Source organism: Bos indicus, chromosome 1 (genome assembly GCF_029378745.1).
Source record: "Bos indicus isolate NIAB-ARS_2022 breed Sahiwal x Tharparkar chromosome 1, NIAB-ARS_B.indTharparkar_mat_pri_1.0, whole genome shotgun sequence".
Taxonomy (NCBI): Eukaryota; Metazoa; Chordata; class Mammalia; order Artiodactyla; family Bovidae; genus Bos; species Bos indicus.
The window spans coordinates 119,737,719-119,765,608 of record NC_091760.1 but is presented as its reverse complement, the minus strand read 5'-3'; the positions used below and the strand labels follow the sequence as shown (position 1 = coordinate 119,765,608).

Below are 27,890 nucleotides of genomic sequence, written 5' to 3'. Positions count from 1 at the left end.
CTGTCAATCCATTAAGATGCTAACCTGGATCTATTTGAGGCATGGTCTTCCCTGGTGGCTCAGTCAGTAAAGAGTCTGTCTGCAATGCGGGAGACCCAGGTTCAATCCCTGGGTCAGGAAGATCCCCTGGGGAAGGAAATGGCAACCAACTCCAGTATTCTTGCCTGGAGAATTTCATGGACAGAGGAGCCTGGCAGGCTATAGTCCATGGGGTCACAAGAGTTGGACGTAACTGAAGCAACACACACATGCAGACTCCCTTCTTGGAGCCAATGGTGGAATTTACACAATAGCTAATATTTCCTGTTGTAACTGTAGTATTGTCTCAGTGGAACAGTCAATACTGAAATTTAAGAAAGCTACCTGGCTTTCTAAAACAGACACTGATAGTTTATGGAATTTCTTCGGCTTGTTAGGCCTGGTACCCTAGGGAGGCATGGCTGAGGTCAATACTACAGACTGGTTTCAGCATACTACTGGGAGTCCCATTGAAATTAACCTTAGTTAAATGTCACATTAGGCAAACTGAATGGATTGGATCCAAGCCCCTGTCAATCAAATTAGTAAGAGTGACCAACAGAGTAGCATACTCATGGAAAAATTCAGCAGAAGTCAAGAATGTATATAGGAATTGTTGAGGGACAAGTCTTCATGGATCCCTCTATTTCTGCATGTCCTGGAACAGCTTTTACTTTGGACTATCTTTTCAAGGATGTTTGTATAGCAAACAGCTTAAGAGACAGAATGACATCTCCCTCTAGGGAAAATGAGAGTTCTGCTTGCAATTCAGGATATTAATGCTAATGTGTCCTCTGGGGCAAAAGCTAGGCAGATTTGCCAGTGGTTCCCTCATAAGATTGAGAGTTTCCTGAATTTGGTATACCTCAATTGTGACACAGACCTGTGTACCCAACAGCCACCGGGGCTCATAGAACTGCTGCTGCTGCTGCTAAGTCGCTTCAGTCGTGTCCAACTCTGTGTGACCCCAGAGACGGCAGCCCACCAGGCTCCCCCGTCCCTGGGATTCTCCAGGCAAGAACACTGGAGTGGGTTGCCATTTCCTTCTCCAATGCATGAAAGTGAAAAGTGAAAGTGAAGTCTCTCAGTCATGTCCGACTCTTAGCGACCCCACAGACTGCAGCCCACCAGGCTCCTCCATCCATGGGATTTTCCAGGCAAGAGTAAGAACTGCAGAGTAAAAGAAATGAAACAAACATAAAGCTTATGCTGCCTGCTGTGCTTGCATAATAAGCTCGTTTGATTCTAATCAAGGAGTTTATCTTCCACCAGTATCTATGAAACTGTACTGGATAATCTTTTATCTTGTAGGTAGGATAACATCTCAGACCCTTCACACTTTCTGACAAAGACCAAGATTAATAAACAGAGGTAACATGCTTGTAAATTGGAGGACTCAAAATTATATCAGCTCTTCCAAAATTGATCTATAGATCAATACAATACGAAGCAAAATTCCACAAGATTTTTCATAGAAATTGACAAGTTGACACTGATAGCCAAAGCAATCTTGAAAAAGAACTAACTTGGAGGATTTGTACACTCTCTGATCTTAAGACTTACTATAATGTATAGTAATTAAAGACATTGTATTTCTATACAAATTGTGCAATTATTCATTCCAGCTCTGTGAAAAATACCATTGGTAGCTTGATAGGGATTGCATTGAATCTATAGATTGCTTTGGGTAGTATATTCATTTTCACTATATTTATTCTTCTGATCCTTGAACACGGTATATTTCTCCATCTATTAGTGTCCTCTTTGATTTCTTTCACCAGTGTTTTATAGTTTTCTATATATAGGTCTTTTATATCTTTCAGTTTAGTTCAGTTCAGTTGCTCAGTCGTGTCCAACTCTCTGTGGCCCCATGAATTGCAGCAGGCCAGGCCTCCCTGTCCATCACCATCTCCTGGAGTTCACTCAAACTCACATCCATCAAGTCGGTGATGCCATCCAACCATCTCATCCTCTGTCGTCCCCTTCTCCTCCTGCCCACAATCCCTCCCAGCATCAGAGTCTTTTCCAATGAGTCAACTCTTCTCATGAGGTGGCCAAAGTACTAGAGTTTCAGCTTTAGCATCATTCCTTCCAAAGAAATCCCAGGGCTGATCTCCTTCAGAATGGACTGGTTGGATCTCCTTGCAGTCCAAGGAATGCTCAAGAGTCTTTTCCAACACCACAGTTCAAAAGCATCAATTCTTCAGCACTCAGCTTTCTTCACAGTCCCACTCTCACATCCATACATGACCACTGGAAAAACCATAGCCTTGACTAGATGGACCTTTGTTGGCAAAGTAATGTCTCTGCTTTTCAATAGCTTATCTAGGTTGGTCATAACTTTTCTTCCAAGGAATAAGTGTCTTTTAATTTCATGGCTGCAGTCACCATCTGCAGTGATTTTGGAGCCCAAAAAAATAAAGTCTGACACTGTTTCCACTGTTTCCCTATTTCCCATGAAGTGATGGGACCAGATGCCATAGGTAGATATATTCCTAAGTATTTTATTCTTTTTGTTGCAATGGTGAATAGAATTGTTTCCTTCATTTCTCTTTCTAATTATTAGTTTATAGGAGTGCAAGGGATTTCTGTGTGTTGATTCTATATCCTGCAACTTTACTATATTTATTGATTAGCTCTAGTAATTTTCTGGTGTAGTCTTTAGGGTTTTCTATGTAGAGGATCATGTCATCTACAAACAGTGAGAGTTTTACTTCTTCTTTTCCAATTTGGATTCCTTTTATTTCTTTTTATCCTCTGATTGCTGTGGCCAAAATTTTGAAAACTATGTTGAATAGTAGTGGCGAGCGTGGGCACCCTTGTCTTGTTCCTCATTTTAGGGGAAATGCTTTCAATTTTTCACCATTGAGGATAATGCTTGCTGTGGGTTTGTCATATATAGCTTTTATTATGTTGAGGTATGTTCCTTCTATTTCTGCTTTCTGGAGAGTTTTTATCATAAATGGATGTTGAATTTTGGCAAAGGCTTTCTTCTGCATCTATTGAGATAATCATATGGTTTTTATTTTTCAATTTGTTAATGGTATTACATTGACTGGTTTGCAGATATTGAAGAATCCTTGCATCCCTGAGATAAAGCCCACTTGGTCATGATGTATGATCTTTTTAATGTGTTGTTGGATTCTGTTTGCTAGAATTTTGTTAAGGATTTTTGCATCTATAGTCATCAGTGATATTGGCCTGTAGTTTTCTTTTTTTGTGCCATCTTTTTCAGGTTTTGGTGTTAGGGTGGTGGTGGCCTCATAGAATGCGTTTGGAAGTTTACCTTCCTCTGCAATTTTCTGGAAGAGTTTGAGTAGGATAGGTGTTAGCTCTTCTCTAAATTTTTGGTAGAATTCAGCTGTGAAGCCATCTGGTCCTGGGCCTTTGTTTGCTGGAAGATTTCTGATTACAGTTTCCATTTTCGTGCTTGTGATGGGTCTGTTAAGATTTTCTATTTCTTCCTGGTTTAGTTTTGGAAAGTTGTACTTTTCTAAGAATTTGTCCATTTCTTCCAAGTTGTCGATTTTATTGGCATATAATTGCTGATAGTAGTCTCTTAAGATCCTTTGTATTTCTGTGTTGTCTGTTGTGATCTCTCCATTTTCATTTCTAATTTTATTGATTTGATTTTTTCTCCCTTTGTTTCTTGATAAGTCTGGCTAATGGTTTGTCAATTTTATTTATCTTCTCAAAGAACCAGCTTTTGACTTTGTTGATTTTTGCTATGGTCTCTTTTGTTTCTTTTGCATTTATTTCTGCCCTAATTTTTAAGATTTCTTTCTTTCTACTAACCCTGAGGTTCTTCATTTCTTCCTTTTCTAGTTGCTTTAGGTGTAGAGTTAGGTTATTTATTTGACTTTTTTCTTGTTTCTTGAGGTATGCCTGTATTGCTATGAACCTTCCTCTTAGCACTGCTTTTACAGTGTCCCATAGGTTTTGGGTTGTTGTGTTTTCATTTTCATTCATTTCTATGAATATTTTGATTTCTTTTTTGATTTCTTCTGTGATTTGTTGGTTATTCAGTAGTGTGTTGTTCAGCCTCCATATGTTGGAATTTTTAATAGTTTTTCTCCTGTAATTCAGATCTAATATTACTGCATTGTGGCCAGAAAAGCAATCTTGAGAAAGAAGAATGGAACTGGAGGAATCAACCTGCCTAACAAGCCACAGTCATCAAGACAGTATGGTACTGGCACAAAGACAGAAATATAGATCAATGGAACAAAATAGAGAGCCCAGAGATAAATCCATGCACCTATGGACACATTATCTTTGACAAAGGAGGCAAGAATATACAATGGAGAAAAGACAATCTCTTTAACAAGTGGTGCTGGGAAAACTGGTCAACCACTTGTAAAAGAATGAAACTAGAACACTTTCTAACACCATACACAAAAAGAAACTCAAAATGGATTAGAGATCTAAACATAAGACCAGAAACTATAAAACTCCTAGAGGAGAACATAGACAAAACACTCTCCGACATAAATCATAGCAGGATCCTCTATGACCCACCTCCCAGAGTAATGTAAATAAAAGCAAAAATAAACAAATGGGATCTAATTAAAATTAAAAGCTTCTGCACAACAAAGGAAATTATAAGCAAGGTGAAAAGACAGACTTCAGAATGGGAGAAAATAATTGCAAATGAAGCAACTGACAAAGAATTAATCTCAAAAATATACAAGCAACTCCTACAGCTCAATTCCAGAAAAATAAACGGCCCAATCAAAAAATGGGTCAAAGAACTAAACAGACATTTCTCCAAAGAAGACATACAGATGGTTAACAAACACATGAAAAGATGCTCAACATCACTCATTATCAGAAAAAATGCAAATCAAAACCACTATGAGGTACCATTTCACACCAGTCAGAATGGCTGCTATCCAAAAGTCTACAAGCAATAAATGCTGGAGAGGGTGTGGAGAAAAGGGAACCCTCTTACACTGTTGGTGGGAATACAAACTAGTACACCCAGTATGGAGAACAGTGTGAAGATTCCTTAAAAAACTAGAAATAGAACTACCTTATAACCCAGCAATCTCACTGCTGGGCATACACACCAAGGAAACCAGAATTGAAAGAGACATGTGTACCCTAATGTTCATCGCAGCACTGTCTGTAATAGCCAGGGCATGGAAGCGACCTAGATGTCCATCAGCAGATGACTGGATAAGAAAGCTGTGGTACATATACACAATGGAATATTACTCAGCTATTAAAAAGAATGCATTTGAGTCAGTTCTAATGAGGTGGATGAAACTGGAGCCTATTGTACAGAGTGAAGTAAGCCAGAAAGAAAACCAATACAGTATACTAATGCATATATATGGAATTTAGAAAGATGGTAACAATAACCCTGTATGTGAGACAGCAAAAGAGACACAGATATATAGAACAGTCTTTTGGACTCTGTGGGAGAGGGCGAGGGTGGGATGATTTGGGAGAATGGCATTGAAACATGTATATTATCATATGTGAAAAGAATCACCAGTCCAGGTTCAATGCATGAGACAGGGTGCCAGGGCTGGTGCACTGGGATGACCCTGAGGGATGGGATGGGGAGAGAGGCGGGAGGGGAATTCAGGATGGCGGAATCCCGTGGTGGATTCATGTCAATGTATGGCAAAACCAATACAATATTATAAAGTAATTAGCTTTGAATTAAAATAGATGAATTTATATTAAAATAAATAAATAAAAATTAAAAAAAATAAAGACATTGTGATGGTTGTATGAAATTAGAGAAATACATCAGTGGAACACAATATGAAGTCCAGAAATTACCCTGCACATATATGGCCAAATGAATTTGACATACACCAACTGTGATTCAATGGGGAAAGAAAAGCCTTCTCAACAAACAGTACTATATCTACTGGTTATCATATTTTTTTTAAATGTATTGATCCACACTTTACATCATGCATAATGACCTAAACCACAAAACTCTTATAAGAAAACACAGGCAAATATGTTTGAGGTCTTGGGATAGCCAAAGATTTCTTTGGAAAATGTAAAAAACACAAATTATAAAAAAAAAATAATAATAATAAAAAGGCAAACATCCCATTTCTTTTAAAAGGCAAAAGATTTCAATAGATGCTTCACAAATAGGATTTACAAATGGCCAAAACAATGCATGACAAGATGTTTAACTTCATCAGCATCAAGGAAATACAAATTAAAACCACAGTTAGATACCACTGCACACTCACTAAAATTACCAAAATTAAAGACTAATACTACCAAAACATTGGAGAGAATACAGAATAACTGGATGCTAGTGGAAGCTTAAAATGATACAACCACTGAGGAAAAATGTTTGTCAGAATCTTAGAGTTTGAAATCCTCACCTACATTATTATTTAGCAATTCCATTATTAAATTAGGGGCTTTAAACAGTGGCAAAGTATCCGCCTGCCAATCCAGGAGATATAAGAGACATGGGTTCAATCCCTGAGTTAGGAAGATCCCCTAGAGGAGGGCATGAGAATCTACTCCAGTATTTTTGCCTGGAGAACCTCATGGACTGAGGAGCTTGTCCAGAGGGTCGCAAAAGAGTCAGACATGAGGGAAGTGACTTTGCACACAGCACCTTCTTCAATAGCTATGTAACCTATCCCCCGCAAAATTGGAAACAATACAAATATCCACCAACAGGAAAATAAACTGCAATGTACAATAAAATATAACTTGCTAATAAAAAGGAAGAAAACAATAATAAAAACAAAACACTAATCAATTTCAAAAACTTTATCACGAATGAAAGAAACCAGACACAAAGAAATGTATACCATATGATCTCATTTATATCAAGTTTTAGTACAGACAAAATTAATACACCAAGCTAGAAATAGGAATAGTGTAACCTGAGGGGAGTACAGACATAGACTGAAAAGATGCTCAAAGGAACTTCTTGCTGCTGAGTCACTTCAGTCGTATCCGACTCTGTGCGACCCACAGACAGCAGCCCACCAGGATGCCCTGTCCCTGGGATTCTCCAGGCAAGAACACTGGAGTGGGTTGCCATTTCCTTCTCCAATGCATGAAAGTGAAAAGTGAAAGTGAAGTCGCTCAGTTGTGTCTGACTCCTAGCGACCCCATGGACTGCAGCCTACCAGGCTCCTCTGTCCATGGGATTTTCCAGGCAAGAGTACTGGAGTGGGTTGCCATTGCCTTCTCCAAGGAACTTCTTAGGGTGATGAAAATATTCCATACCTTGACTGGGATCCTGGGATGTTTATTACATGGGTATATACATTTTTCAAAACTCACCAAACTTTATACTTAAATCTATAGAATTTGTTGTATGTACTTCTCAAATCAAAAAAAAAAAAAAAAATTAAAGGCTACAAAATAAATTTTATTTAAAACTTCTTGGGACTTCCCTAGTGGTTCAGCAGTAAACAAAAAATCCAATGAATGGAATTCATTCTGCCAATGAAGGGACATGGGTTGGATCCCTGGTCCAGGAAGATCCCACATGCTTCAGGGCAACTAAGCCTGTGTGCCACAACTGAAGCTGGAGTGCCTACATCCCATGCTCCACAGCAAGAGAGTAGCCCCAACTCGCTGCAACTAGAGAAAGCCTGCACACAGCAACAAAGACCCCATGTATTCAGAAATAATAAAATTAAAATAGCATTTTATAAAAAAAAAATGTAAAAAGCTCCTTTCCTCCAGATATTCAAGGTCTGACATCCAAATTAGATAGGCTGAGTTCATATTATTTGCTCTGTTTCCACAGGTGTTGGGAGAGATAGAATTCTAGACTTCACACAGCTACCAAGGCAACCATACTAGGAAAACCATTAATCAAGATCTGACAGTGCCTATTTGCAATCAGAACACAGAGAACACCCCGGATTATAAAAGCAGGTGAAACCTACCTAAAAGACCTAGTCAGGCACAATGTTGGCATTCCTGATTCTCGTGACTGTGACCCTAGCATCTGCTCATCATTCTGGTGAGCACTTTGAAGGGTAAGTAGCCTACGGCTTAAATTAGCAAGTCCTTCCTTGTTAACCAAAAAATTTGAACACATTACCCAATTTTAAATGTTCTCTTCTTCTTCTGTATCTCATTGTTCAGTGACAAGGTGTTCCGTGTCCATGTTGAAGATGAAAATCACATCAGCTTACTCCATGAGTTGGCCAGCACCAGGCAGGTAAATGCCAATCTATGCTTATAGGTTTCCTATGACAATATTTTAAAAATCTTAGATTATTTTTTAAAATCTTAAGATTGCACTGTGATTCCATTAAGGGAAAAATGACATGAAATATTAACTACCGCACTTTTGTAGCAAGAAATAAAAACTTGAAAAACATTTAGTGCCACCATGCCATCTTTGTCTGCCTAAATTCGATTGCCATAAGCCCTACAGTATTATAAATCTAGGGTAACTTTTTAAAGAGCTGCCTGAGCATGACAACTGGATGAGTCAAAATTGTTGCAAAGGTCAAAGAACATCTTATGTATAGCAACTTCCCTTCTAAGTCAAAAGAGAAAAATGATCAACTTGGATATTACAGAAAAACTGGGCTTTGGTCCAACTTGAAAGTCATTTCCACATCCCATGTATCATCTGTTCTCTTTGATTTTCTTTCATTCCAAATCAAACAGCTTGAGTTTTCATGACCTTGATTCAGGCCCTCTTAATGATAGGACTTGAAGGGGGTAAAAATGATGAAAAGTCATGAGTGATTTTTATTTTACTATTAAGAAACCAAAATCTCTAGGCTACTTTTTTTTTTTATTTACTGTATTATGGGATTAAAACTGATATTTTAAATTTTATATATATATATAAGTGTATGTGTGTGTATATATATATATATTAGTCTATGTATATATATATATTAGTGTATATATGTGTGTGTGTGTGTATATGTATATATATATATATAAGTGGCAGGGAGCTATTGTAGACCATTAATAGTTTACTTGATCCAATGCTGTCTTTTCATTAATATAAAAACCAAAACATTCTATCAGCTCCTAAGTATCTATCTATCTATCCATCCATTATCTTTCTATAGTTATCTTTTTAGCTTTTAAGATGTGGAGGGGGAAAAAAGGTAGAGAGTGTCACAAACTGAAACAGATTCAGAAAGTTAGATCTGAAAGAGAATTTAAAGTCATCTATTGCAGGATTTCACTTAAATTTGAACTTTTTTGGTAGAAATAGCATCTCTGGTTGCTAGCCCTAATAAAACCTGTTTGAGTACTTCCAAGGATAGTAGGAATACTTCTTTTTCAAAGTAGCATTTGCCTTACAAACCATTCAAACCATTACACTGAGCTGAAAACTACCTTAACCGTGACCCACTGGACCTAGCTGAGTCAAACACTGTCTCACTTCTGAGATTTATCAATACTCTTAGCACGGGTTTACAGACTCTTGGTCATTCTGGTCACTTCTGGACATAGCTTAATCTTTCTGTCTATATTTCATTTTTTTTTAATGTAGCTCTCAGAATGGACAATGGACCTCCAGGTGTACTCTGATTAATACATAGTGTGGGGCCACTGTCTGCTTTCATTTGTAAAGCAGACACTTACTAATGGGGTATAAAATTCTTTTTACAGCTTGAACAGTTAGAAAGCTCTTAGCTTATAGTAAACCTAATTCCGATCAAAGCTATCAGGGTATTTTTTTCTCACATGCATCACCCTCTCACATGAAGCAAGGTATTCTTCCTTCTATACTTGCCTAATTGATGTTTTAACCTAAATGCAGGATTTTATTATATATTTAGTCTGCTAAAAATTATCTTTATTGCATACTGAGACAGTTTTAAAAATGAATTCACTCAGGGAAATAATTTGCCCTAACTTCACATCACCAGCAAGCTTGACAAACCTGTCTTCTTAACTTTTACCTTTGTCATGGATAGAGTAAAAATATTAAGTAAAGGATCAGTACAGAATTAGAGGCTTCTTCCATGATTCATTCTTTTAATATCTATTTATCAAGAGTCTCCAGTATGCCAGATGCAGTGTTAAGTAAGGACTGAAAGTGACTGATAAATCAACACATCTCAGATGAGTTTTCTCTCCTATCCATGTTACTGTGGTGTTACCTACAGCTAACACTATGCTTTCCAGCTTACAAAGAAGAATGTAAATATAGAGACTTGGTCAAACATTTTGCTAAGATCCCGATTGAGCACTGTGGCAGGCTAGTGTTTTCTTTCAATCATCACATGAAGTTAATTGGGCTTGACTTACTCTTGCTGTACACCGTGCTGGCTCCCAAGGATCACGGCTCCCTTTTCTGAGCATTCACAACCCATCTGCTTCCACTTAACTTTGCTACTATCCATTCCGGGCCCTGGGAGATCCTGCTTCTGAGATTCACCTGTCTTCTTGTTGATGAAATCCAAGACATGCCCCCTCCACTTTTCAGCAATCCTGTCAAGCTCCGATTCCTCTAAGATTGCTGAGAAAAAGTTTGCAGTCACATCCTCTGCCTTTTTAGTTACCTAAAATACAGTATTTTCTAGTAGTCAAGAGCAGAGAATCTGGACTCAGATTTCCTGGGTTCAATTCCTGACTCTACCACTTGCTAGCTGGACCTTGGATGCCTCTCTGGGTCTCAACCACGTCATGTGTCAAATAAGGAGAATAAGAGCATCTACCTTACAGAATTTTGTGAGATTTAAAAGAACTAATATAAGTAAAACACTTGGAAAGAATTTACATAGTAAAAACTATGTGTATGTTATTATGAGCACCATGAGATCCAGGATTCTGAATGTAATTTACATGACCAGTATAATCCCTTCTCTCCTTATCTACCCTGAGCCTCAAAGTTCTCTTTCCACAGAAAGTATTTCTGCTAAAATCCTAACATGTGAAAAATTATTTACTTAGGGTAATTTCATCTTTAGAAATTTCATCTTTAGAAGTAGGAAAAAATAAGAGATAGTGTAACTCCTTAGAAAAGACAAAAGCCACACAAGAGTTAAAAAAGGTTACTTCGTCTCTTCAGCTGCAAACATTATGCTTTAGCTCCAAGAGACAGCATGTTTCTTCTTTATTCATTCTATTTTCAATATGATTGAAAAAAAGGTTTTACTCTTCTTAGTAATCTTACAAGTATAGCATATTCTGGACTGTAGCCTTCCTGATAAAATCATTACAAGGGCATCTAGTCTTTGTATTCATCCTTGGCCATGTGTCCTTCCTCCCAGCTTTTGAACATGTCCTTTTAAAAGTTGAATGTATTGAAGAGACCTGTGACCACACTGGACTTTAGTAGCCCTCCCTCTTTTCATATTTAATTGTATAATAAAGGTTTTATTTTACTTCCTTGTTTCTTTATGAGAGGCATTCACCACAAAACCTATCCCCTTCTCTCTATACTTTTTCCTGAATTCTGTTTTTCTAGCTTCAGGTACACAACCAAAGTAACATTGTTACGGTCTTCTAATGTTCCATCACTCCTATTATACTTGTAAGTTCCTCCCCACTGTCTGGAACTAGACCTAGAGTAGAAGTTATCGCCTCTTCCAACAAGAAAGGAAAATTCAATCAAGATAAATGAAGAATTAATCCTATGCTGAATTTACAGTCAAACACAATGTGAAGAAACAACTATGTGTAAATATGTGAAGAACAGAAATTCTCCAACATAATTATTAATTTGTTTGCATGTCCTTCTTATTCCCAAAAGAATTTAGGGTGAATACACTACTTTATCTTGCTTTTGCATTGGTTTTGTATCACATTTTAGGACGGACTCTTTGGTTATTAGCCAGATGGATGGTTTAGTTGACATTCTCACAGTGCTATCACTTAAAGTTATTCCTTTATCTTCCAACAAATATTCTTTATGGTTCTTTGTTACTCAGATACGCAGATTTATAAATTTATAACCTCAATCTGTGTATCTGTGTGTGTGTATGTGCTCAGTTGCTCAGCCATGTCTGACTGTTTGTGGCCCCACAGACTGCAGCCCATCAGACTACTCTGCCCACGGAATTTTTCAGGCAAGAATACTGGAATGGGTTACCATTTCCCACTCCAGGGGATCTTCCCAACCCAGGGATCAAACCTGTGTCTTTTGTGTCTCCTGCATTGGCAGGTGGATTCTTTGCCACTAGTGGCAACTCCTTAACTTATAATTCAATTCCCCACAGTTCAGATCATATATTTTGCTCTACCTCCATATTATAAACACAGATCTCACTCACAAAGTGTTGGTAATTATTGAAACATATATATATATATATATATATATATATATATATATATATATATCTTTGTGCTAATGTTTTAAGTTTATTATTTGTAACCATACTTAATGCATTATAAACATCTTTGGGGCTATAATCTTCCTGATTTTTGGCTCAGTGTCTCTTAAGAAGCACTGGTTACTAAGCCCAGGTCTCTTCATGCTAATGTTTTAAGTTTATTATTTGTAACCATGCTGCTAAGCTAAGTCGCTTCAGTTGTGTCTGACTCTGTGTGACCCCATAGACGGCAGCCCACCAGGCTCCCCCATCCCTGGGATTCTCCAGGCAAGGACACTGGAGTGGGTTGCCATTTCCTTCTCCAATGCATGAAAGTGAAAAGTGAAAGTGAAGTCGCTCAGTCGTGTCTGACTCTTTGCGACCCCATGGACTGCAGCCTACCAGGCTCCTCCGCCCATGGGATTTCCCAGGCAAGAGTACTGGAGTGGGGTGCCATTGCCTTCTCCATTTGTAACCATACTTAATGCATTAAAAACATCTTTGGGGCTATGATCTTCCTGATTTTTGACTCCATGTCTCTTAAGAAGCACTGGTTACTAAGCCCAGGTTAGTAAGTCTCCATCATATTTATAGGACTCCTTAGTGTTGGATGTCAGTATGTTTGCTGACCAATTTTCTCCTTACCAAACTGAAGGTTTTAAGGGACCTCAGGTTAGGTCAGCAAGTACTTTGTCAAACATGTTTATGAGATTTCTCTATCCCATTTGTAATACATATATATTTTTTTATATATGTGTGTATGTATCAGTTCAGTTCAGTTCTGTCACTCAGTTGTGTCTGACTCTTTGCGACCCCATGAATTGCAGCACGCCAGGCCTCCCTGTCCATCACCAACTCCCGGAGTTCACTCAAACTCACGTCCATCAAGTTGGTGATGCCATCCAGCCATCTCATCCTCTGTCGTCCCCTTCTCCTCCTTCTCCCAATCCCTCCCAGCATCAGAGTCTTTTCCAATGAGTCAACTCTTCGCATGAGGTGGCCAAAGTACTGGAGTTTCAGCTTTAGCATCATTCCTTCCAAAGAACACCCAGGACCGATCTCCTTTAGGATGGACTGGTTGGATCTCCTTGCAGTCCAAGGGACTCTCAAGAGTCTTCTCCAACACCACAGTTCTAAAGCATCAATTCTTCGGTGCTCAGCCTTCTTCACAGTCCAACTGTCACATCCATGCTATATATATACACACACCAATATTTGGCAGAGCCAAGACAGATGGACAAGAGGTTAAAAGATTAGGAAAGGCAACTTTCAATTTAATACCAAAAAGAAAACTATCTATAAGGCAATTAGGCTGTTCTGAAGCAGTACTAGACATATTCAAGATTGTATTAGAACCATCACCAAGGATGTTGTGCTACTCTAGGTTGAAAGCTAACATCTTAATATAGGTTCTTCCAGACCAGATCCTTAGACAAAGATTCAATGGCAGATTTCACTTGGAAAGTATAGGGAGCCTGGGTAGAGAAGTGAGGAGTGATGCAGAGAAGGGAGAGCAGCCAACAGAAGGGACACTACAAAGTCGGCTAGCATAGAGGATGAGTAGAGCTTCATCCTACAGAGAAACTCTAGGAAAGGGTGCAAACCACACACTTCAAAATTATCCCACCTGAGAAATGAGAGAATTGGAATATTTAGACACTTACTTTCTAGGGTCATTGATTAAGCAATTCTCTGGAAAGTGCTTCTTTGGCAGCTCCTGCCTGCTGTGAGCTGTTAGGCCTTTTCCAGTTCTGGGAGAGCTTTCAAGCACAGATATGTAGATCTTGGCAGTGAAGAGTCTCCTGAGCAACACTAAAAGATCCCAGGGTTGTATGAGTAGGGCACTGTCTAATTCCCTACATGTGCTTGGACAACTTTATGTTCTTTACCAATTCTAAACCTCTGTGTCTGTAACCAAGAAACACCTCCCTCTTCCATCCCACCATGGAATGACAGATATTTATGAAGAACACACATTCACAGTTAACTTTTTGGTATTGTTTATTTTTTCATTTTGGCTGTATTGGGTCTTCATTGCTGCATGGGCTTTCTCTAGTTGCGTTTAGTCGGGGCTACTCTCTAGTTGCAGTGCACGAGTTTCTTACTGCAGTGGCTTCTCTTGCTGACAAGCACAGGCTCTAGGGCACATGCGCTTCAGTAATTGTGGCTCATGAGCTCAGTAGTTGAGGTTCCTGGGTTCTAGAGCACAGGCTCAGTAGTTGTGGTGCATGAGCTTAGTTGCCCTGGGGCATAGGGGATCTTTGAGGATCAGGGATCGAACCCCCTGTTTCCTGAATTGGCAGGAGGATTCTCATTCTCCAGAGAAGCCCCAGAGTGAACTTCTAAAAACTTCTCCTATAATGTGCTTGTCTTCATGGCCCTTCTTTCTATAGTCCTGGCTAACTAGAATTCATCACCAGCTCTTGCTTTCTCTATCTTTATCATGATAAGCTTTTATCCTTCCTTCACTATCTTTTAACCTCTCATCTTTATCTTCTCATAACATTCTGTAGCCAATCCTTATCAAATTATCAATACTCTTTCCTTTCAGCAACTTAATGACAACCACACTCACTCTCTTTCTTCCGAAATCCCTCCTGTGTAATCCTAATGTCCCACCTCCCACTGTGCTGACATTCCCTATGACCCTGACTCATGATTCAGCATCCTCTAGACATCTGCAGTAGCTGGAAAACTACCAGGACAGGAGATAGGCAACTGGGTTCTCCACAGGCATATCTAAAATTGAGTCATCTTAATATCTTACATCATCAGTTTCTATTTAACAACCTCTAAGTCTGCCCAAACTCCCAAGTTCCAAAGCAACAATCCTAAATATCACCACCTGCCACATCTCTAGCCTGAGATTAGCTCATAAATATCTGAACAGGTACTGGGGAGACAAAGAGCAGAGAATGATCCAATGTCAGGGTCACCTTAGGCTTCTAGGCCTTTATTCAGCTCAAGGAAAGAACAGAAAATCAGAGACCTGTTAGAGGCAGGATGTCCGTGGTTAATATTTTCCCAAGGTAAAAAGGAGATTGGAAACCACACATCCACAAAGAAAAACATCAGAATTATCAAATATGTCATCCTACCTTTGTGCATAATTGCCTCTAAAATCTCCCCATGTTTGAATTGCTCATGTGTGTGTTCCTAGTCTCAGGTGCAGAGCCTGGCACATAGTTGTTTTTATTGATGTTTTCCAGTCACTCAGTCATGTCTGACTCTTTGCAACCCCATTGACAGCAGCACATCAGACTTTCCTGTCCTTCACTACTTCCTAGAGTTTGCCCAAATTTATGTCCACTGGGTCAGTGATACCATCCAACCATCTCATTCTCTCTCATCCCCTTCTCCTCCTGCCTTCAATCTTTCCCAACATCAGAGTCTTTTCCAATGAGTCAGTTCTTTGCATCAGGTGGCCAAAATATTGGAGCTTCAGCTTCACCATCACTCCTTCCAACGAATATTCAGGACTGATTTCCTTTAGGATAGATAGGCTGGATCTCCTCGCAGTCCAAGGGACTCTCAAGAGTCTTCTCCAACACCACAGTTCAAAAGATTCAGTTCTTTGGTGCTCAGCCTTCTTTATACTGTTCATGGGGTTCTCAAGGCAAGAATTCTAAAGTGGTTTGCCATTCCCTTCTCCAGTCAGATTTCCAGGAGAAATATCAATAACCTCAGATATGCAGATGACACCACCCTTATGGCAGAAAGTGAAGAACTAAAGAGTCTCTTGATGAAAGTGAAAGAGGAGAGTGAAAAAGTTGGCTTAAAGCTCGACATTCAGAAACCTAAGATCATGGCATCTAGTCCCATCACTTCATGGCAAATAGATATGGAAACAGTGGCTGACTTTATTTTGGGGGGCTCTAAAATCACTGCAGATGGTGATTGCAGCCATGAAATTAAAAGACGCTTACTCCTTGGAAGGAAAGTTATGACCAACCTAGAAAGCATATTAAAAAGAAGAGACATTACTTGCCAACAAAAGTTCGTCTAGTCAAGGAAAGGCTATGGTTTTTCCAGTAGTCATGTAAGGATGTGAGAATTGGACTGTAAAGAAAGCTGAGAGCCAAAGAATTGATTCTTTTGAACTGTGGTGTTGGAGAAGACTCTTGAGAGTCCCTTGGACTGCAAGGAGATCCAAACTGTCCATCCTAAAGGAAATTAGTCCTGAATATTCATTGGAAGGACTGATGTTGAAGCTGAAACTCCAATACTTTGGCCACCTGATGTGAAGAACTGACTCCTTGGAAAACACCCTGATGCTGGGAAAGATTGAAGGCGGGAGAAGAAGGGGACAACAGAGGATGAGAAGGCTGGATGGCATCACCGACTCAATGGACATGCGTTTGAGTAAATTCCGGGAGTTGGTGATGGACAGGGAGGCCTGGCGTGCTGCAGTCCATGGGGTCTTGTATTGAGTCAGACATGACTGAGCCACTGAACTGAACTGAACTTTATAGTCCAACTCTCATATCCATGTATGACTACTGGAAAAACCATAGCTTTGACTATACGGACCTTTGTGTAGTATCTCTGCTTTTTATTATGCTGTCTAGGTTGGTCATAGCTTTTCTTCCAAGGAGCAAGCATCTTTTAATTTCATGGCTGCAGTCACCATCCACAGTGCTTTTGGAGCCCAAGAAAATAAAATCTGTCACATAGTAGGTCCTCAGTGATTGTTGACAAATAATTGAACAAATGAAAATGTCAGCACACTATTGGATTCTTGAGACTATCTTGTTTCTGTCCGTGGTGCCAAGATGACCACTGTGGAAAGTTACAATTTTCCTCCCTGATGGATCCTCCATAGGTCAGGGATGCTCTAGTTCCCACATTAATGTGATCTGTATGGCACTGAGTTCCAAGAGAAACTCATAAAATGAATTCATTAAAAAGTAAAAGGGAAAGCTTCATTTCCATTAAATTTTGGGCTCCAGGTAATTCAGCATCATTCATTTATCACATATATCCATTACCACAAACACTGCTATCACCAATAAGCAACTGTTCTAGAAAATCAATAAAGAGAAAAGAGCAGTTATAGAATACTGCAAGTAACTACCATTATGGGAGATAATCATACCCTCTTCATGCTTGTTGACAATTAATGCTATGTATGTATGTGTGTGTAAACACTTTTATTGACATCCAACTACTTGGTCCCAACTTTTGTCCACTCAAATAAAGGTGATATTTATAAGAGATTTCATGGATAATTTGATTCATAATAATCCACTGGGGTAGTGTGCTCACTAGTGGTGATTCACCCATTGAATTATTGGTGTCCAATACAATAAGTCTTATTCCTTGTTCAGATGGATTTCTGGAAACCAGATTCGGTCACACAAGTCAAACCTCACAGTACAGTGGACTTCCGTGTTAAAGCAGAAGATACTGTCGCTGTGGAAGACTTTCTGGGGCAGAACGGACTACGATATGAGTAAGCTTATGTTTTATGGTTATGAAAACTCTCTGTCATGTATGCTCTCACCCCAGGGAGACAACAATAAGACCAAGACAATGGCCTCCTCAGGGCCCCACACAAAGGTCACAGCAGAGCTGGACCTGAATTTCAAGTCTTATGACACTAGGCCTGAGAGACTTCGTGTTGAGTTATTGCTCTAATAAAAACAGGCTTGGCTCTAGAATCCCAAATTTTTAGCCAGATATTTGACCTGATCCTAGTTTTCAATGTTCTCCTAAGTGAAGGCAGTTGTCCATCTGTTGAGCCAACAAATAGATAGTGAGCGCCAATCTATCATATAATAAAGGCTGGGGAAAAAGATAGGACTCACCCCCTTCAGAGGAAAATACCTTTAATACATGTCAAGAAGAGTGAAGAGCTAGAGATGCAGGGGAATAGATAAAGCTGAAGGATCACAGAGGGCCACACTAGGAAAGGAGCCTTCAGCTGATAATTAAAAGACTGATGAGTTAGCCAGACAAGACAAGGAAAAAAATGACACTCTAGGCAGAGAACAGACTTGATGCTTAGACTTAGAACTTCCCTCCCTCTTCATTTGAGGGAAGGTGGAAATAACTAAACTAAATGACTAAAGTAGAAAAATTCAACTTTAGTCTTTAGTCTAAAGCAGTTTTTCCTCCAAAGAGTGGGTCAGCAAGGAGCAAAGAGACAGTCTCCAGCTCCAGTTCTGAACCACCAAATATTTACCCAACAATCCCCAACCACAAGCACAAGTCTCCATTACATTTTGAGAAACAGACCTACATAATTTTAACAAAAATTTTCTATTATTATTTACATCTTAAAAATATATACTAGTATTTATGCCAGTAAAGATATCAAAATTATCACCTGTAAAATTTTCACCTCCATCAGGAGAAGTGGTGAAGCATAATGTAACAAGTAAATGCTTCAGGAAAAAAATACACAAGACTGAAATCCTGAGTCTGCAACTTCCTGGCTGTGTGACATTAGATAATTTGCTTAACCTTTCTAAGCTTCAGTTTCTTTGTCTTTATAAAGAAAGGATCCTTAGAATCGTATTTTCATGAAGTGAAGATAAATATAATACCACTTTCAAAGGGCTGTTGTGAAGATGAAACTAAACAATATATAAATAAATTTTAACTGACATTGTTATCGCTGTGAATGCTGTTATTTTACTATTTGTACTACTATATAAAAAGGGACTTATACATTTTTTAAAGGTCAATAGAAACTGTTTTGTTTAACCCTATTATCATACTTCACACAGCTGAGCTATCTGCTTTGGCCTGAGGGAAGTGTCAAAATGTGACCGTAAAAATTGACTATCTTTTTAAAAGGAAGATATAACACAGTAAGTTTTGAAATGTGATTGAGATTCATGTCTGTGATATTTTGCTCTTTTCATTACACTAGGAAGGACTTCTAAAATTCTAGCCTTTAGGAGCCTTCAATAATATTCAAAAAGATGACAGTTTCTTTAAAAGCCTTCAAGAAAAACAAAAGGAAGATCAGCGACCATAAGCTAACCCTGCTGCTGCGTCGCTTCAGTCGTGTCCGACTCTGCGACCCCACAGATGGCAGCCAACCAGGCTTCCCGTCCCTGGGATTCTCCAGGCAAGAACACTGGAGTGGGTTGCCATTTCCTTCTCCAATGCATGAAAGTGAAAAGTGAAAGTGAAGTCGCTCAGTCGTGTCAGACTCTAGCGACCCCATGAACTGCAGCCTACCAGGCTCCTCCGTCCATGGGATTTTCCAGGCAAAAGTACTGGAGTCGGGCACCATTGCCTTCTCCAAAGCTAATAGTGGCTTGAATTGATGTCCTTATTCTACTCAGATCACAAAGTGGTAGAACAGCTTCTAATCACGTATCAGTCTCTTTTTAGCAGGTAGAAAATTCATGCACTTTTAGACCAGGTAAACTTTTGGGGAACTGTGTATGAATGCTGTCTCATGTAGAACACAGGATGTTCCCTGAGGACTAAGATCTTGTTAACTTTTGCTTAGCACATTAGTGGCTTATAATTTTCTACATATTAAGTAATAATAAGTCCCTAGAAATCCTGTAGAAGCACACCAGCATTATCTTTGCCAGGGCTGCAAGCAGTCCCTGGGCGTCCCATTATTACCTTATATGGTAGCTAATGTGTATTTAGATGGTTTCCTGCCAGCAAGAATTTGCAGTTTTTCCATATAACGGGCTTCCCCGGTGGCTCAAACAGTAAAGAATCTGCCTGCAGTGTAGGAGACCCAGGTTCAATCCCTGGGTCGAGAAGATCCTCTGTAAAAGGGAATGGCAACCCACTCCAGCACTCTAGCCTGGAGAATCCCATGGACAGAGGAGCCTGGCTGGCTACAGTCCATGGGGTCACAAAGAGTCAGGCACAATTGAGCGACTAACACTTTCACTTTCTATGTAACAGGAACCATTTACTGCACACGTTTCACCAAAACAGCTTTTCAGATTTTTCAGTGATTCTAGCTCTCTTCACCAAGACTTGGGTCAGTTGGTAGTTTTAATCAGATTCTGAATTACCATGGGAAAAAATTCAAAATGTGTGCACCAAGAAAAATAACTATATTTTTAAATGCTTATATTGTACCCTAGGTACACAAAGACTAAGAATTGGATGGTGTAAATCTCATTTCTGAACATTGACAGAAACTTGTGGTGGGTTTGTGTCCTACCCAATCCAGGAAGAGACTGATTGTTGCTCTCTGTCTGTAACATTTTTCTGCATATTGCAGATCTGAATAGTAAAGTGTCCTTGGATAACAATGTGTACACAGTAATGTTCTTCAGTGGCAATGGGTGTGTATTCTGGGAAGTGACCAAATACTCCATTTTCAGGAATCTAAAAGGGGGAGAAAACTGCCATTTCTCTCCTTCTCAGACATTGTGTTTCTTGCTTTGTTGGGAGTCTGTTATCTAATTTGCATGCCTACTTAAAAAAAAAAAAAGAAGAAGTTGGATAGCGCTACAAAAGAAACATACAAAAGTATAAAATAGTGTACATGCTTCTGTACTTTGGAGCTGTAATGCAGTCCCTGTTACATTAAGAGGCATTGTTTTAATCTCCTGGAATAGAAGCTCATTATTTAGTAATAATATTTTGTAATATAGCTAAAGTAGTGCTTTATCCTAGATCTAATAAAATCAAATAATCATAGGGCTGGAAGGGCTCATTTAAGGTCAATCCCCTACCTTCAGGCAAAATTCAGCACCACATTTCAACCTCATTCTGAAAGTCTTTTGTAAGTTACTAGAGGACACTTTTACTCTTGGGTGTCACCTTAAATCTAATTGGTTTTATTATGCTTCTTTGTTTTGATTATTGATGAAAATGTTTAATATTTAACATAATAATAACTCTAACAGAATGTCTCCTTTTAGTACCAAACAAAACACCAACCTCCTAGTAGTCACTTATTCTCCCAAATAATTTGAATCTGAAGATTGGATGAAAAAGTAAAGATATTGCAACATGCTGTGGAAACCCTACTTCCTACTCCATTTAGAGCTGGTTCATGGAAGGTCAGAAATCACCATGGTTATGGTCTTAGATACAAACATCTATTGAATGTCCTGAGGCTGGGAGCAATTAATTTATGATTTCTTTTCTCTGGGCACCCATTAAGAAGCCATGTGACCTAGGCGATTATTTTACTTGTTCACTGAAAATGGAAAATCTTGATAAAGGGAAAGTGGATGTCATTGACCATTTCCTCTTGTATTTTTAGTTTTGCCATTCTGTTAGAGAAGCTTATACTTACCAGGCAGGATTTGTTCTTTCAAACTGATGATCTTGGAATATAGCTGTTTTCGTAAAGGTTTCTGCCTACTGATTTTTAGTTTTCAAGGTTTTTGTTTTGCTTGCTTTGGCTTTGCTTGTTTTTAGTTTTTAGTTACATTTGAAAATTATTTTCCTAAACCATCTCTATTCTAGACGCTTGCTTCCCTGGAGTTTATAAAGATGGTGAAGTGAAAAAGTGAAAGTGTTAGTCACTCAGTCATGTCTGACTCTTTGTGACCCCATGGACTGTAACTTGCCAGGCTCCTCTGTCCATGGAATTCTCCTGGCAAGAATACTGGAATAGGTAGCCATTCCCTTCTCCAGGGGATCCTCCCAACCCAGGGATCAAACCTGGGTCTCCTGTATTGCAGGCAGATTCTTTACGGTATGAGTCACCAGGGAAGCCCATAACTGGCAACTTTACTATAGTTTAACTTTTTTTCATAAACCTTGAAAAAATCTATATAAATGACCAAGACCTATGAATTTGAGTCAGGTTATTGCATTTTAGAACTGAAAAGGACACTGAATACCAGCTAACCAAATACCCCACTATAAAAATTATGAAAGAAAGGCCCAGAGATTATATGACTTTGCCAAAACCAATCTACATATGAGGCAAAACCATGACCCTGATCTTTTGATTTCTAACTCTAGATTCTTTCTAATTCTACCCTATTTCCTAACAATCCAACTGGGTGTTATAATTAACTTAACTAATTATAACACTTATTATAATCATTGTTCCTAACCATAACAGGCAGAATGACTCCCCCCCACCCCATGAAAAAGACTACATTCCAATCTCTAGAACATCTGAATGTGTTACGTTAATGGCAAAGAAAAGTTAAGAATGTAGATGGAATTAAGGTTGCTATGGAATTAAGGCTGCTAAGCAGCTGAACTTAAAATAGGTAGATTATTCTAAATAAATAGGATTCCCAGCTGGCATTGTAGTAAAGAATTCACCTGCCAATGCAGGAGACACAGATTCGATCCCTGGGTGGGGAGGATCCCTTAGAACAGGAAGTGGCAACCTACTCCAGTCAGTATTCTTGCCTGGAAAATCCCATAGACAGAGGAGCCTGGTAGGCTGCAGTCCTACAGACTCCTGGTAGGCTAGGAGTCGCAAGAGTCAGGCAAGACTGAGCCACTGAGCACAGCATACAATGCAGCATTCTAGATGAGCCCAAAGTAATCACAGGGTCCTTACAAGAGGAAGAGAGAGGCAGAAGAGGAGGTCAGAGTGATGAAACATGAGAAGGACTTGAGCTGCTGTTTCTGGCTTTGAAGATAGAGCAGGGCAAACAACCAAGGAATGTGGGCAGCTTCTAGAAGCTATAAAGGGCAAGGAATCAGATTCTCCCCTGCAGCGTCCAGAAAGGAGCATATCCCTGTGGACACATTGATTTTTACCCCAGCGAGACCTGTGCTGGACTTAAACCATAAAATAATACATTCATATTGTTTTAAGCCACTTAGTTTGTGCTAACTAACAGCAGCCGTAGAAATGAATACACTAACAAAGTACTGACGGCTGTGCTTACTGGGAAATTTTCTTTCCACAGAATAAATTTTAAACTCTTCTCCTTTTCCATTTTATTTTTTTTAATACTACTTAAGAGAGTTAAGACCTTATGACCGTTTCCTTCTTGCTAGGAAATGAATACCATTGAGTATTGATTTACTGCATTTTTCCATAAACAGATGCAAGTTCATGCCCAAGTTAACCAAATGAAGGAGAGGCCAGGAGGGAGGTTCAGAGAATGTCCCTGACATACTTCATCAGAATGCCCTTGGGGCAGTCAGAGGAGAAGACTTTTGATGTGCGGCTACAATTCTCCGTGTGTCAGATAAAAACACTTCAAGGCTTGACTGTGGATAATAGAAGTTTCTGCAAGCTAGCTACTGCCCATAATGTTTACATTGCTATGACCAAGGACATTAATGCTCATAAAATTGTGTCCCTTCGAAATACACTTTCCACTCAGAAGCTACAAAGTCAAAGTCATACATACCCACACCTTCACCCCGCCTCATAATACACACTTCTACCTGAATAATCATTTTTAGGAAATAGCAGGCCTCAAAACTTCTGTCAGCAATTTTCATATTACCTTGCTACAGGACCACTCTTAGATTACTTTAAACACGCCAAAAGAAAGACAAGCGGAAGCTAGTACTTTAAACTCAGTGTTCTTTTGTCTAATAAATCTTTATAAGCTTATTAATATTTCTGAATTTTCACCCATTGAGGTATTTTTCTCAAAATCTAAAAAAAGGCCTCAGGTGACTGGATGTCCCAATTTTCCTGGGAATGAATAGGTTACTGGGACATGGGACTTTCAGTGCTAAAACAAGGGAAGTCTTGAGCAAGAAAGACCATAGGTAGGCTTGAGGGCATGCTTTTGTGTGGCAGCCCAAGGCCCTGACCCAGAATGCCCCAGATACCAAGGAAATCATTTTTCAAATTTAAGGTTCAAGGACAGCCGAACAAGTTTGGGCCAAAGAAGAGCCTGCCTTACTCATACTCTCTGGTACCCTTCTCAATGATTTACTCACTTTCTGAGACAAGGAGCTCAAGCTGAAGAGCATAATCAGAGGACACATCTGACGAGTAGAGACTCTGGGTTGTTGCACATGTTCACTGGGAAACATGCTTATGTTCACAGGAGCGCTTCCTCTGGTTTATTACAGGGTATTGATAAGCAACCTGAGATCCATGCTGGAGGCTCAGTTTGATAGCAGAGTCCGCACTACTGGACACAGTTACGAGAAGTACAACAATTGGGAAACGGTATGAAGTATATGTGATTTAGACAGACATTGCCTTGAGAACTGAACTGAGAATGTCACGTTAATCCATCAATGGTTCCATTTGGTAGATAGAGGCATGGACTGAACAAGTCGCCAGTGAAAATCCAGACCTCATCTCTCGCAGTGCCATCGGAACTACATTTTTAGGAAACACTATATACCTCCTCAAGGTAATCCTTTTTAACTATAACCTTGCCATGTCTGAGCACTTTAAATCAATGAATTCTAACAGTAACATCTGTTTCACAGACATGTTCATCTCAAACATTGTTATAATTCTTTCTCTGCCTAAATCCCTCAGGGAATCAAACAGAGTACCCAGATTCTTTTATCATGTGTGAATTTTTAAATCATTATTTTGATTTATCCAAAAGGAAAAAATGCAATAAAATAGGAGAAGTCCTATAAATTTAGCCACATTCCTGTAAGCAATGTAAATGATCATCTACCTTGATGAAATTCTCCTCTCCCAGATGTTGTTTGCAAATCCATTTGCTAAAGAGGTTCATAAACTTCATGTCTATCAGACAACTTTACACAGCATATCAACAATTTGTTACTGTTGTCCTCTAATGCCATTTTTATCATGCAATTCTAATGAAGAAAATAAAAAGACAAGGAATAAGTGGGAGAAAAGAAAAAAAACTTACAATATTAGCAACAATCATGATTACTTCTAATTACTTATCCAGTTGTCTTGGTCATGTCACCTAATAATAGCAATAGAAAATAACCTCCATGTGAGTACAATTAAACAGAGTAATCAAGCATCTTCTTAAAATATGAGCTTGTCAAGCTTAATAAAAATAACAAACAGCCATGGAAGCCTCCAGCTCAAACACTGTGTCTATAGGCAAGAACACACTGTGCAAGTATTATGTTTTAATTGAATCATGGAATATATATCTTGTTGTTGTCAAGTGTCACCAGTGGAGTCCAAAGCCCAGACAGGCAGTGAATGTCAACCTCTGAATGTGATGAATCAGGGCCTTCCTTTTCCTTTTGTTTGCAATAGGTTGGCAAACCTGGATCAAATAAGCCTGCCGTTTTCATGGACTGCGGTTTCCATGCCAGAGAGTGGATTTCCCCTGCATTTTGCCAGTGGTTTGTCAGAGAGGTCAGTATGTAGGATGGTTACTGACAGAGCAAAGTAGAAAGTATTTTTTTTTAATTTCAATCAATCCCTTATAAATTAGCTATAATAAAAGAGAATAGCAGCACAGAAAAAAAATCATAGGTCCAAGTTCCAAGCTATAAAGGTCACCTAGAAAACTTGATAAGGCAAAATTTTAAAACAGTTAGCAAATTCTATTTATTTGAATTTCACTCATCTTAATTTTCTCACCCACCTTTGGGAAAAAGGCTAACAGGTAGTAAGTACAGTGAATAGGTCATTGAAAAGTGTGATTGTGGGTAATCCACTAACTTGACCATTATCTCCTAGATAATAATCAATGTATACTTCAGAATAAAAGAAAATAACACATAGAAGCACCTACTGTAAATGATACTGTTTTTCACTCCTTTATAAAGGTCAAGGTAAGATATATGTGAAAATCCTTTTAAATACCCATAAATGATATAAAAAGATAATGCAGTCAAGAAAGAAAAGGAAGGAACAATTCTTTCTTATAGAAGAATTACAACTAACGGATGTACAAATAAGCAAAACAGAAAGCCATCATTAGAACACCATAATAATAAATACATCATGAAAACCTACAGATGGATACAAAAATTATGGGGTAAAAGTTTAAAGAGAAATAGGTTATTTGCAGCATCAAAGCATCTCCCCCAAAAATGTATTATACTATATTACACAAGCAAAATTTACAGTAGAGAAACCTAGCAGTGACTACCTTAACCAAGTGATCAGGTTAACAACACTAGTAACATCACCAGTGCAAGATATAATCAATATCATGTAACCCCTGATATTATGTACTAAGAAGATAAACCATCTTTTTTGTACTCTTTCCCAAAATGCACAACCTCCTTCTAATCATTAAAAAAATAAATAAATAAACTCAAATTGAGGGACCTTCTGTAAAATACCCAGAGTAGTACTCATTAACAATGTCGAAGTCATAATGAAAAGTCAAAGGAATTGTCACAGATAAGAAGAGACTAAGGAGATATGACAACCAAATACAATGTGGGAGCCTAGATTGGATCTACAATAGAAAAAGGACATTAGTGAAAAAAAAAAATAGTGAAATCTGAATTAAAGTCTATAGTGTATAGTACTGTACCCATTATTAATTCCTTCACTTTGATCATTGTACCCTGGTTATGTAAGATGGTAACATTTGGGGAACCTGGGTGAAGGGTATATGAGAACTCCCTGTACTTGCAACTCTTCTATAAGTTTCTAAAATTATCTCAAAAGTAAAATTACATTTAAAATATTGAAGTACTTTAAAAATATAAGAATATTATATACAATATACTTTCTTTTGTGTAAAGCATTTTCTGTGTCTATTCGTTAGGTTCTTGGTTTCTAGACATGTTATGTGTCCGACTGGCACCATTTCATTTCAGTGAGTTATTGCACCATCTACAAGACTTCCCAGGTGGCACTAGTGGCAAAGAATCTGGAGATGCAAGAGACATGGGTTCAACCCCTGGGTCGGGAAGATCCCCCAGAGGAGGGCATGGCAACCCACCCCAGTATTCTTGCCTGAAGAATCTCATGGACAGAGGAGCCTGGCAGACTACTGTCCATAGGGTTGCAAAGAGTCAGACACAACTGAAGCAATTTAGCACGCACACTCACCATCTGCTCTCTAGGAGAAAGAACTTTCATCATTACTTTGGTTACCTCCAATCATGGACCACCAACAAAACATACTTTATACCTCCTCCAACCTAAAAAGCACATGCTTTATCATTATTTTAATAAACATACATGTGTAGAGCCACAAAGAGTATTTAAAAACCATTACTACATAGAAGCCTTAAATGTTTTAAAATCTGTTCAAGCAAGCCTAGGGAAGAGCTGAAGGTAAATTTGGTATGATCCTGGGGCTGAGGAACTGTGACTAAGAGAATATAATAAATCAATATAAGCTCCTTCATTCATATGTAAATGTCCACATCACTTAGCAGGAAGAGCTAGACCCGTAACAGAGCTCCTTTCTCAAGAAAGGGGAGTAAGAAGAAGACTTCCATCATCATGCAATTTGGAGACTTAGTGAGAGCCTCTCCAAAACCCATCAGAGTGATCTCTCTTCACAGTGGGAGGAGGCCTTTTCATTCTTCTTCCATGTCAGACGCTTCCTCTAGTGAAACCATCTTCAAGAAGTCTCATCAAAATTAAACAAATTTTTAGATGATAGTATAAGGAACATGCAAAGCCATCACAGACATTCCTTACTTACTAGGAATAGGCCTTACTCTCATATCCAACTAACTTTGGAAAAAAGTTATTGCAATTACTATTTCAAAGGAAATAAGGATTTATGTTCTTTAAAAGTCTTTAATTTTATTACAATTTTGTCCATCTTTAAAAAGTTAAAATAAAAATAATATCTAAATGAGTTATGTGTGGAT

At 38.6% G+C, this 27,890-nt stretch overlaps 1 protein-coding gene across 1 annotated transcript in view; it reads left to right on the top strand.

Moving 5' to 3' along the window:
- The first annotated feature begins 7,785 nt into the window (after positions 1-7,785).
- Positions 7,786-27,890, top strand: part of CPB1 (carboxypeptidase B1) — a 37,202-nt gene continuing 17,097 nt past the window's right edge. The window contains exons 1-6 of the mRNA XM_019967964.2: positions 7,786-8,009; positions 8,119-8,194; positions 17,594-17,718; positions 24,219-24,318; positions 24,407-24,508; positions 25,354-25,455. Of these exons, the coding sequence (XP_019823523.2) occupies positions 7,939-8,009; positions 8,119-8,194; positions 17,594-17,718; positions 24,219-24,318; positions 24,407-24,508; positions 25,354-25,455 (576 nt within the window). The 5' untranslated portion in view covers positions 7,786-7,938. The remainder of the gene's footprint in view (positions 8,010-8,118; positions 8,195-17,593; positions 17,719-24,218; positions 24,319-24,406; positions 24,509-25,353; positions 25,456-27,890) is intronic.